Raw genomic sequence first — 12,907 nt, 5'->3', positions numbered from 1 at the left:
GTCTCTATAGTTTTGCTTTTTCCAGAATGTCATATAGTTGGAACTATACAGTATGTAACCTTTTCAGCCTGGCTTCTTTCACTTAGCAGTATGCATTTAAGTTTCCTTTATATCTTTTCATGGCTTGATAGCTCGTTTCTTTTTATTGCTAAATAATATTTTCTCTTATGAAGGTACCAGAGTTTATTCATTCACCTATTGAAGCACATCTTGGTTTCTTCCAACTTGCGGTGATTATGAAGAAAACTGCTGTAAACTTTAGTGTGAACATAAGTTTTCAACTCATTTGGGTAAATACCAAGACATGTGATTGGCTGATTGTGTGGTAAGAGTATGTTTGGCTTTGTAAGAAGTTGCCAAACTGTCTTCCAAAGCAGCTGTAGCATTTTGCATTCCCACCAGCAACAAGTGAGAGTTTTTGTTGCTCCACCTCCTCACCAGCATTCGGTGTTATCTGTGTTTTGGATTTTAGCCACTCTAACAGGTGTGTGTTGGTAGCTCCTTGTTTTAATTTGCGATTCCGCAGTGACTTGTGATGCTGAGCATCTTTTTATATGCTTATTTGCCATCCATATATCTTCTTTAATGAGGTGTCTGTTCAGATCTTTTGCCCATTTTAATTGGGTTGTTTGCTTTCTTATTGTTGAGTTTTAAGAGTTCTTTGTATATTTTAGATACAAGTCCTTTATCAAATATGTGTTTTGCAAAGATTTTCTTCCAGTCTGTGGCTTTTCTTTCCATTCTTTTAATTATAGGTCATTTTTAACCCTTGTATGTTTTTCAAGTAAATGTTTAAATAAAGAAGATGAAAGTAAACAGGGATGGTTCAGCTTAGTTTAGCCACCCCTTCCTGGCTAGGCTACTTGTAAGAACCCAAATGCCCCAAGGGATCACACCGAGGAATGTAAGCTGAAAAACCTCACCAACCTTTCCCTCAGGCCGGATATTGAACCCAAATGCCCCAAGGGATCACACCCTGATCACATAAGTCCTTCTCGGCCACACCCCATCATGGCGCTGGTTGCCCTCTAAGTAGGGATTGTATTTTAAGCCAATCAGCCTTCCCTAAAAGCCCTATATATATGTGTGGGTGCCGCCTAATAAGCGAGCTCTCTCCGGTGGATCGTCAACTGGTGTCGACTCGTCCTTTCACTACTAGTATAAATTTCCTTGGGAGGAGGAATAGGCAGCAAAATGAAATCCACACCCGGGTGTTATACTTGTAAACAGTTCCATATTTATGTAACTAACTTAGTAAATCCCATTAATTATCTATCAGTTTATGATGAAAGAAACCCACTTTTTCACAAGTCCTTATTAAAGATCTGCAGTCTGGTACGTGGGAGGGTAGAAACTGCTGGCTCCAACGGGCCCACATGGGTTACCTGCCCATGGGTGGGGAGCCCACTCAGGGATGGAGGTCGCCTGCAGGGCTCCCTGCCCCTCCACCTGCCTGGCCTACCTGCCAGGCCCCAAAAAGCTCTTCTCTAAGAAGCTGAATGTTTCACTTGTGCTTTTTTCATGACCCACTAGTGGTGACCTTGGACTCCCCTCCTTTCACAGTTCCCCTCCCTTTCTAATGAGGGAAGGGATGTCTCTGGAGCCTGAGCTGGAGGCTGCTTTAGAAGTGCAAAGGCTTCAGCTACTTGAAAGACATGCACTTAAGGAAAGTCTCTCCAGGTTTGCCCTGTGTCTTCAAAGAGGAACAGAGCTTTCTCAGAAACCCTGTATAATGTCAGAGAGTTCAGATGCTCAGGTCTCAGGCCCTGAGGAGGTTCTTCTCGGGCAGTGTGATGCAAATCTGGGTTTACAGAAGGGTGGACTGAATCTTTATTTTGAGAAAAGAAAGGTAGAGGAGAATTATCATACCCTTCACGTTTGGGCTATAAATACCACAGTAAATAGGGCTGGAAGGAAGGAATTAGGGCCTGAGGGGAGCTTAAATCCACTGAGCTTGTGACTGGTTTGTCAGAGTCTCTTCTCTCAGGAAGGATCATCAAGCCAGGATTGAGGGACTGTAACGGTCACAAACTAGACAAGCCACCCCGAGGAAGAGGTCACTGCTGCGGGGACAGCCTCCTGGTCACCTAAAAGAGGCAACTATGAATTGGCCGAGGAGAAAGCAGTTCATGTGCTGTTGGGCTGACCAGCGGGGATCAGTGGCCAGGACTGCTCTCAAGAGACTAAAATGTTGACAGGAGAGGTACCCTCAGGGACAAAATGCTAAGACGGTTACCAAACCACAGTGTGTGCCCAGTCCAAGGGGGGTTTATTTCCCGCAGAAGGAAAGTCACTGACCTGACGTAGAAGTCTCCTCCCTGTTGCCCTAGACCTGCCCCTAGTCCAGCCCTTACCATGTGGGTCTGTCTGCCTCCCCAGAGACTGTGCCCTTCCTGATGGCAGGGATTCTGTGGGGCCCACATTTGTCTTCCGGCTTGGAAGGAGCTCAGTAAATGTTGGTCGAATTGAATCCAGGTGTGCTAGCTGTGTGATGTTGGACAAGTCTCTTATCCAAGCCTCAGTTACCTGATCAGTGAAATGGGACTTAAAATTATAATACCCACCTCACAAGAGCCCAGCACATGCTAGGTACTCAGCAGAAGTTAGTGTCTGTTCTTTAGTTCCATCCTATCTGCTGCAATTGTGCATGATTTCTTCTTTACAGCTAGGTAATATGAGCCCATAAACTTTTACAGTCATCATCTGCCTTTTAACTCAGAAGACAATGTATCAGTATATTAAAATGAAAGTTTTGACTGAGACATGAAGACACAGTAGATGTGAAGCCAGATCACCATGTGCAGACTGTATAAATTTAAAAAACCAGGTCCAAGATGATTGGGCCATTATCCAGTTTGAACATATAAAACGGCTCCATCCAGGCATGGAGAAATGCGGGGGAGGCATTTGCAGAGCAATTCTCTGGACAGAGCCTGCGTGGGGCTGAGCCCTCACCTTCACAGGCAGGAGAGAGGAGCTGCCACCTCCTGCCCCACAGGCCACAGGACGAGGGGGCTCCCATGGGGCCACTTGAAGAAGTGGTTGTGCTGGGCTGAATCTGTGTACCCCAAGTGTCTCTGGGCAAGGGATGGCCAAGTGCTTCCCAGGGCCAGGTGTGGACTGTCCTGGGTTCTGTCCAGCAGGCCATCTAGATGATTCTGGAATACACCAGCAAGAAGGTGGAGATGAGAGACAGTCTCTTGGGGCTAAGGAAAGTGCTACCTACCCAGGTAGAGGGACATGCAGGAGAGTGGTCTCTAGAGACAGAAACCTCAGAAGCACCCACAAAAGGACCTAGGAAAGAAAGAATCAGCTTTAAACATGCGCCAAGACCAGGGTACCCAAAGCCAGCTCAGAACCCCGACAGGTCAGGGTCTTCAGGCCTGTTCCCACCCCTGCTCCCACCTCTTGCTCCATCCCTGAGAGGGGTCAAAACTGGCCATCCAGCTTGGGACAGCAAGTGGGAGGTGACATGTGAGGAGGCACTGTCAGGTTACACCTTGCTCACGTTTGTTCAGAGCTGGTCATGCATTAGAGCTGGAGGCAGAGGATTTTAAATGGAGCACAACTGGTGGCCAGTACAGACCACTCAGGTGAGCAGTGTCCTTCAGAAAGGCAGAGGCTGACGCTTAAATGTAACTTTGCTGCCAACGGTTGAAAGCATTAGGAGTCACTTCTTTAAGAATTGCCCACAGAGCAAGTTCAGCAGCCAAACAAGAAAATCAGCCTCTCACAACATTTAGTTTTTAAGCAAAAACAGTATGCCCCGCTTAATTAACATCCTTATTAACCATAATTTAGCTATCCCCAAAGAATGAAGATATGCCAGTGATAGAGTTTGGATATTACTGTCCCCCCAAAACTCGTGTGGAAATCTGATCCCCAATGTGGCAGTGTTGGGAGTGGTTTGGGTCATGGGGGCGGAAATAAACCTCTGTCCTTTATAAATTGCTCAGTTTCAGGTATTCTGTTATAGCAATACAAAAACGGATTAATACAGCCAGTATGGCAAACAAGATCACTTCAAAATTTCAGAACTTTAATGTAAGGAGTAAGACTAGCATCAGTTCCATTACTTTATATTTAACGTGTGTATGTGCATGTATCTGTGAATAAATGTGTGTATCTGCGTGTGTATCTGCATGTATATCTGACGTGCACAGAACTGTTTGCCTGTGTCTGTGTTGTATCACACATCTGTGAGCCTGTGTGTGTCTTGTGTGTCTGTGTACTGTGTGTGTTGACCATCTGCCATGTGCCATGCACTGTGCCAGGCACTGGGAATGTACGTACCACTGAGGGACTCCATCCTCACAACACCTACACGGGAAATAGCCTATCTCACCAAGTAGTAAGAAGGGCAAGTTAAGAACCTCCAACTTTTTTTTTTTTAAGATGACTGGTAAGGGGATCTTAACCCTTCATTTGGTGTTGTCAGCACCACACTCTACCATGTGAGCGAACCGGCCATCCCTAGATGGGATCCGAACCCGTGGCCTTGGTCTTATCAGCACCACACTCTCCCAAGTGAGCCACGGGCTGGCCCTAAAAACCTCCAACTCTTAATTTCCTGTCATGATAGACAGAATAATGTCCCCCACCAAAGATGTCCATGTTCTAATCCCTGGAAACTGTGACTATGTTATGCCACATGGCAAGGAAGAATTAGGTTGCAGATGGAATTAAGGTTGCTAATAAGCCGACCTTAAAATAAGGAGAGTGTCCTGGATTATCCAAGGTGAGCCCAATGTAATCACAAGGGTCCATAAAATATAGGAGAGGGAGGCAGAAGAGTCAGTGTCAGAGTGATGGGATGTGAGAAAGAATTGACCTGCTGTTGGGAAAAATAGAATAATTTAATTGGCCCCCTTGCCTCAGGTCCGGTTGGGGGTAGTGCAGCACATTCTTTGTAAACAACTTGTGTGTGGGTGGAGTTAGTGCACATGCGCTGCGCTGCCACTTGGCTGGCATCTACTGCCTCAGGCATCCGCCATGTGTGGCCATGCTCTCCAACCTAAGCCTCCAAGGATAGACCTGCACGTGAAGAGTTTGTGACCCAGTCTGGACAATGGGCTTGAGGGGACTGTGAGCTCCAGACCCAGCCCTAGCTCTACACCTGCCATTGCTGGCTTTGGAGATGGAAGGGACCATAAGGAAAGGACTGCAGGCAGCCTCCGGAAGCTGAAAAAGGCAACAAAGTGGATTCTTCCCTGGAGCCTCCAAAAGGAACACAGTCCTGTCAATGCCTTGATTTTAGCCCAGTGAGAACCATTTTGAGCTTCTAACATCCAGAACTGTAAGATAACAATGTGTGTTGTTTTAAGCCATTAAGTCTGTGGTAATTTGTTACAGCAGCAACAGGAAATGAATACACCTGTGAAAACTAGGTTCATATTTTTAAAAGGCTCCCCCTTTGCTCTGCTTCCAGTCCAACCGAGAGGTGCAGTGGAACTGCCTTTCACACAGGGGTTGGGTTGAAAAGTCAGCATGGAAGGAGCAAGTCTAGAGAGTCCAAATTAACCTTGAACATGCCTTAATTGCCCATTATGTAGAGAGCAGGGGCCAGGATCCACTGAAGTAGAGCAGATCAGCCTTCCCCAAGGTGCCCTCGCCCCAGGGCACCCTCCCCCAGGGGCATGGACCAGCTAAACGATTCACACGCTTTGAATTGTTTCTCTCTTCCTCTAGCCTCAGTTTACTCATCTGTAACATGGGAATGATATAGCACCTACCTCCCAGCAAGGTTGTACGGACCAGCTGGGACAGCACATATACAGTGGCAGGTGCGCAGAAAATTCTCAAATGCCAGCTGTTATGATGAAGCCTGTGGCTACCCACAGGAGGGGGGCTGTGGTCCTGGTGAGAGGACAACACCATGGGCAGTCTCAGTACAGCACGTGTCACCAGTTATGGGAGTCAGGCCATCCACATAGGCTCAGTTCTGGAGATGCTGGTTTGTGGCACCCAAGCACGGGAGCAGAGGAGCCACAGCCAGAGGCAGGTAGCAGTCCTGCAGGAATGTCTACCAGGTCATTTGAAGGACCCCTGTAAGTCCCCATCTTTGTTTTTCTCATGGCTTAAAAAATGCTGAAGGATCCCAGCCAAGGGTTTATTGTGGCTGCCACAGCTACGGTGAGTGACCAGGCTGCTTCAGGTTGTTCTTGACAGAAAGCATCATTGTCAACTAGTTATCTAGCCCCAGTGACAGAGGAGGAAGAACGCATGATCAGAAGGGAGGAGAGTTGGGGTCAGCTCCCAGTTCTCCTCTTTTTAGCTGGGTGAACTTTAGCCTTTGAAAGCCTCCGTCCGCAAGGGAACTAAAACCACCTATCCCACTCACCTCACAGAACTGTGACAGCGAATGAGATAGCGTGCGTGACAGTGCCATGGAGTGTCGAGTGCCGAGGAAATGGCAGTTACTCTGTGCATGGCACTGTGCAGCTGCTGCCCTGCAGGGCAGATATTCAGCTGTGCAGGTGACGGGGTAGGTGAGCCACCCACGCCCTCTCCCCTGGGTCAGGCACACATTTGCCAGGATGGCTGGTTCACTCCATGGTCATGGGACAGCCTGGAGCTCTACCAGCCTTCCAGACACTAAATCTATCACCATGGCCTCGTCAGCTTCCTGTTCTCATCAGGTGAGACATTCAGCCATGGGGACAATCACAGAGTCAGATGTATGAGAGAGTCACAGGATGTATTAGTCTTTTCTGTTGCTTATAAAAAAATACCTGAAACTAGGTAATTTATAAAGAAATTTATTTCTTACAGTTTCAGAGGCTGGAAAGTCCATGGTCCAGGGGGCACATTTGGTGAGGGCCTTCTTCTGGGTGAGCTCTCCACAGGGTCCCGTGGGTGACGCAGGCAATCACATGGTGAGGATGACAAGAGCTCTTTAACGTGATTACTTGCTCTCCTTATAAAGCCACAAGTACCACTCCCGTGACAGCCCATGTAAAACATTAACCCATTATTGCACGAATGGATTAATTCATTCACGAGGGCATAGTTGTCAAGATCCAATAGCCTCTTAAAGGCCCCACCTTTCAACACTGCCATAGTCTGATTTCCCATCCTCTTAATACTGTTATAATGGGGATCAAGCTTCATAAGTTTTGGGGAGACGTTCAATCCACAGCATGGGAGGGAAGTCATGGGTCTTTGGGGTCTGGATTCAAACACCAGCTCTGTCCCTTGCTAGCTGGTGGCCTTGGCTAAGTCACTTACCCTCTCTGAGCCTCACTAAAGTCATTTGTAAAATGGGAGGGATAATGCCTATTTTGTGCTGTTGTGAGGAGTAAATAAGACTATACATGCTTGTCACACAATAGGTCTTCAACCAATGGTGGCTGCAAGTTTAATGTTCCTGGACCTCTAATTTCCCATCTGTGAATTAGGGACAATTGCTGCTCCCTGGCAAGGCTATTGTGAAGATGAAATGAGACAATGTATGAAGCAAGCACAGGATTAACTCATTACTGTAGGCTCCATGAGAACACTCGGTGCCTTTTAAGGTGCCTGGCACACACACAGTAGGCACTCTGTCAATATTTGTACAGTGAATGAATGAACTAAGTGCTCTCAAAATGATAATGGCAGATTACTTTAACTTCTCTGAGCCTCAGCTTCCTCATCTGTAAAATGGGCATATTAATACTTACCTGGGAGGGCTGCTGTGAAAAGTAAGGGCATAAAGCAGATGCTCCAAACTTTCTCCAACACTGAGAATGCCTTGCACCCAGTTCCCTAGGCAGACACCACACGAGGCAGCTGGGTAAGTAAGAGCAATGTTTACTGAGCGATACAGGACTGAGTACTATGAAGGGTTTACAAGGATGGAAATGCACCCCACCCCCAACCCGGCCACCCTGATACCCCCAACACCCAAAGACTACAGTACTGAGGAGTTACACATAATTGGTAGATATCTGTTCGTAACAAACAACCCATAGCATATTTATACTGTATCACATCGAGTGATTATAGAATCCATATATATATTGCTTGTATAAAATCTTTTTTGTAAAAAATATTAAAAAAAAAAAAAGAAAAAGAAAGTATAAAAAACATGTGCAGTTGAAAGCCCTGCCAGGACAGCCAGTCTGTAAACATTCAGTGAGTGTGTGCTTTGGAAGGGCGCCCGCGCCTCAGTGCCCACAGCAAACTCCAGCAGGGCCAGCGAGGGTGTGCCCGGCTGCCACCTCCTGGGCAGGGCCACACTGGACCCAGTGGCCAGGAGTGTCAGGGCCCAGTGTGCCCCTCTCTGGCTTTGCATTGGGGCCAGGGGGCAGGGCTGGGGACAGACGGATTGCAGTTTCACTCTGAGTTCTATCCTCAGTTGCCTTTTGGTTGCAACTCACGGCTTTTCCTGGCTGCTCGGAGGTCCCTCAGGCGGGTGTCCTGGCAGAGAGTCTGGAGCAGTGTCAAGGCTGCCTGGGTGGGCGTCTCTGTGGCCCAGGTGCCCCTGTCCTGCCTCTTTCAAGCTGGGCCCCAGGCAGGACAGCCCTACCCTTGGGTCAACTTTGGTCTCAGCGCTTGGTCCCTCTGGGTTTCTTCAGCCCCCTCGTCCCCTGTGTGGCTGATCTGAGTTTCACAAAAAAGCCTGGCCCGTGCTGGCTGTGCTGAGCCTCATTGAATAGTTTGTCATACACCAGGGAAGGGTCCTCTGGGACCCCCTCCTCTGCCCTCTTCGTCTCTCTTCCTCCTCCTCCCCCTCTTCCTCCTCCCAGCCATGGTCACTTCTTCTCGAGCTGCTCCAGCAGCGGGTTGCCTTCGGACTCGGGGGTCTTGACGCTGTCGGTCCGAACGATGCAGGTGGGGCGGTGCCGGTTCAGCATCAGGATGAGCTGCTGCCGCTCCTGCTTCAGCTCCTCGATCTGGGTCTTCAGCTCCGCGTTCATGAGTTCCAGGCGCTCAGACTCCTGTGTGCAAACACACAGACACGCTGTAAGCTTTCACAAGGGACCGGCTCTGCCTGTGGGTAGGCACGGGGCACTCGGGCTGGCATTTGCGTGTTTTCTGTCTGTTTTCTGCTAGGTGCCCGCTGGAGGAAGCACAGCACCTGCTATTGAGCTCCTGTGTTAACTGACTTTCTGCAGGTGGAGCCAATCATACCTGCGGCACTGGCCCACGTCACAGTGGGATGAGTCCAGGTTATATTCTGGGGCTAGCCTGGCTCATGTCCTGCCTCTCTCCCCTCCCTCAATCCACTCTGACCTCAGGCCCTTTGCACAAGAAACAAAGGGTGAGAAAAGATCAGAGGCCCAGTGGGTCTACAGCAGGTTCACGGAGGGTCCAAGGAGAGGTCCGAGGTGGCCTGTAGATGGCAGTGTAATGGCGAAGCACTCTGATGTGTGACAAATGTGTGTTGGGGATATTTTGACCTGTGGGACGAATGAGCCCATTGTGGTCATGTCACATCTCCTAAAACATGTGCTTCCTGGCTATTAGTCTATAATTATTTAAACAGCCTCTTCCTTATCTCCTGTAATCTAGAAGCTTTGCCCACACAGGCAATCAACAGTCGTCCTGCAGAATCCAGAATGAGGTTTCACATAGACCTCAGGTGAGACTTCCAGTGAACTTCCAGCTCAGCTGGAGAGGCTCCAGGGGAAGGAAGGAACACTTCTGATTTGATGTGAAGATTTTATATGTTCATAATGTGCATAGGTGATGGGCATATCAATTCAAGGCTTGGGGTCAAACAGTAGAAGAGAAAAACATCTGAATAATTTTTCTTGGATTGTGTCTAAAAACTTATAACCAGTTTGAGAGTTGAAATTTATTCAAGGGCCAGCCAAGTTGTAGACCAGTGGTTCTCCAATAGGAGTGATTTCACCTCCCAGGAGACATCTGAAAATGTCTAAAGACATTTTTAGTTTTCACGACCAGGGGGAGGGTGGTATTGGCATCTGGTGGGTAGAGGCCAGGGATGCTCCAAATATCCTCCCATGCACAGGACAGCCTTGCAACAAGAGCCATCTAGTCCAACATGTCACCAGTACAGAGACTAAGCCAGCTGTAGTTGCAACCACGTGTGTGTGACAACTAGATGAACCATGAGCGCACGAGCTTGTCCCTCCCAGGGGCGCTGCCATCCACACACCAGCCAGTCTGACCGAATTGTTCCTTGTGCTCATCTCTGAGGGGACCGCACGAGGGCCAGGGAATTCAGAACTGCAGGGATACACAGGCCTCGTGACCAGACACGGAGAGAAAACAGCCTCAAAAAAGGAAATAAATGCTCAGAGGGGAAATATTAAAAACCAGTGATGGTGGTTTTTAGTTCAACAGGCAGAGAGACACAACTGGGAAGCTGGCCTGGCCCACTGTTCTCAGAATTTTGAGAAAAGTCCATCTCTGAGGTCCAGGAGAGCCCCCATGTAAAACCATAAAAGTCGGTGACCACTCAGTCTGGGGTAGTTAAGTGCCAATTCTAGCCACCTGCTCACTGGGTCTCACTAGCTGGTGACCCTGGAACTTCTCACAAACCCTCTGACTACCCAGTTCCCTCCAATCCAAGGTTTTAGCTCCTTCTTCAAATTCTCCTGAGCATCTGCCTCCAAGTGTCTCAGGGGAGGCCACTAGACCATGAGTATTTGCTGAGGACCTGCTGTGTACAGTGAAAGCTCTGGGGGAGTCCAGAAGCCATGAGCCCCCAACACAGCTTCTGTGCAGCTTCCCCCTCTAAGGGGAAGAAGAAATCCATACAGCAAGACAGAGCTTACTGTGTGGCCATCAGCCAGCCAGGTTTAGAAGGCCTTCAGAGAGGTCCAAATAGTGGCTCTGACCTTGGACTTGAAAGATGGGTTGACTCTGCTTGGGTAGAGAAGGCTAGAGAGGGAACCTCAGGTAGGGAGCCCTAAGTGAACAGGACACAGACATGGGAAAGCTTAAGATGTGTTTAGAAGACGAATTCCACTGTGATCACAGCTCACTTTAGAACATACTAGGGTATAAAGCAGGGAAAAGGGGTTTAGAGCCGAGCGTAGCTCTGGAAAGCTTGTAAGTTTAGAATCAGAGTCTAGAACAAGTTTCTTAACTTCTCCAAGCCTCAGTTATCTCATCCATAGAGGCGATGATTATGGGGATTAAATGAACTCACATGGGAAAAGCACTGAGTAAACCGAAGGATTAGAGAGGCTTAAGGATTTTTTTCTTTAACATATGAGCAAGAGAATAGTATGAAAAACAAAGAGGACAAGAAGAAAAGGGAGACATTTCAAAGAAACATGGGCAGGTCTCAGTGACTGCCTGGATTTGGAGAGGGAAGAAGGCAGGGCAGAGAGCTGACCAGGAGCCTGAAGGAAGGGTCCAGAACACAGCGTGGGAGGGGTGCTGCTCTGGAGAGTGATGCGAAGGGCAAGGGAGGATTTGGTTTTAGGTACCGTGAGTCTGAAGCTAAAACTGGACAAGCAAGGGAAGCATCTGACTCACAGAATTCAGTCGTACTGCACAGATCGACCTCCTTGAGAACACTGCATGTCAAAGCAAGCCTCTAGGCGGACATCTGAATCACACACAAAGACCAGCGCGACGTGGGGCAACTCGCTTCCCACAGGCAGTTATCACAGGAAGGGCGTTCCATTCTGCTGGTGTACAAACGTTAGAGTATATCATGGAATATCCTGAACTCTGGCTGTCGGAATGTAACTAACTGCTTTTTAGTTTTATTCCCTCTGTACTCAAAGAGTTATCGGTTGGTGCTACGTATTTATGTATTCTGTAAGTATAAGTTGAGTTCAGAAGAATCTTTTTTTAACCATGATTGTAGAAGTGGATTGTAGCCTTATAACAGCAATCACCTGATTTGTTTTCCTAATTAATGAAGGAACCGGGCTAGGATCTTTCTGTTAATCATGAAGTGAATAACTGTATTTTTGTTTATTGTTTTGCCTTCTGGTAGATATTTATTGCCCTGGAGAAAATGAAACCATTTGTTGTTTTAGAATAGACTTAGCACAAGTTAAGATTCTGCCTCCTATGCTGTGGTCATCAAAAGCAATAGAAAAAATATAAGGTGAGGGGCTGGGTGTTCTGGCTTTTCATCCTGACTGTGTGAACCTGGCCAAGTCACTTCCCCTCTCTGGGCCTCAGTTTCCTTCCGGAAAATATCATGACTGGCCCTGGAGACTTTAAGCACTAAGATTCTCTGATTCTATTTTTAAAAAGTTACCCTAAGGGACATAAAATAGAATTCCACTAACTTTCTGTAAGAGTTGGGAAGCAGCCCGGTGTGGCCTTCCAAGCCCAAGATACCTGTCTGGATTAAAATCCTGACTGCTACTTGCTAGCTGTGCCACCATGAATATGTTTCCCAGTTTCTCTGAGTCTGGGAAACCTGAATAGAGCACTGGGCAGTAGAGAAAGCGCTGGGTTCTAGTCCTGACTCAGCCACTATGTAACCTTGAGCAAATCTCTAATCCCTCAGGATCCTCATCAGTATAACGAGGCTGCCTTGCCACCTCCCAGAGTCACCGTGACCATCGAGGAGAGAGTGGCTATGAAGAATGCAGAGTGCCTTGGGAGTGTGAGATGGTATTATTGCTACCGATATCCAGAGAACCTGTGTTAGGCACAGCAGGGTGACAGCAGCTGCTCCTGACAGTAGAGAGAGGAGGTATTAAGGTAGCCCTGGGGCCTTCAGGGAGTGGACCCGACCCATCCAAAGGCCAGCCTGCTGCCTGGGGTTCAGGGCCTCAGCTGGTCTAGGCAGGTGAACTCTGAGACACAGTAAGAATCTCCCAGGGGTGGATCTGGGTGTCTAGGGGTCAAGAGGGGGAGGGTGACTTACACACACACACACACACACACACACACACACACACACACACACACTTGAATATATCACTTTGTACCTCTGAGCCTTGTAAATATTTTACTTATTAAAAATTAATTACAGAGAATC

General features: G+C 47.9%; 1 protein-coding gene across 4 annotated transcripts in view; it reads right to left on the bottom strand.

The window, feature by feature from the left end:
- Positions 1–7,820: 7,820 nt before the first annotated feature.
- JDP2 (Jun dimerization protein 2) overlaps positions 7,821–12,907 on the bottom strand; it is a 38,787-nt gene continuing 33,700 nt past the window's right edge. For all 4 annotated transcript variants that reach the window (XM_063091047.1, XM_063091048.1, XM_063091046.1 and 1 more), the window contains one exon: positions 7,821–8,921. In XM_063091047.1, the coding sequence (XP_062947117.1) occupies positions 8,736–8,921 (186 nt within the window). In that variant the 3' untranslated portion in view covers positions 7,821–8,735. The remainder of the gene's footprint in view (positions 8,922–12,907) is intronic.

Source organism: Cynocephalus volans, chromosome 3 (genome assembly GCF_027409185.1).
Source record: "Cynocephalus volans isolate mCynVol1 chromosome 3, mCynVol1.pri, whole genome shotgun sequence".
NCBI classification, from domain to species: Eukaryota; Metazoa; Chordata; class Mammalia; order Dermoptera; family Cynocephalidae; genus Cynocephalus; species Cynocephalus volans.
The sequence above is the reverse complement of the archived record's forward strand: the minus strand, read 5'-3'. Positions and strand labels throughout refer to the sequence as shown.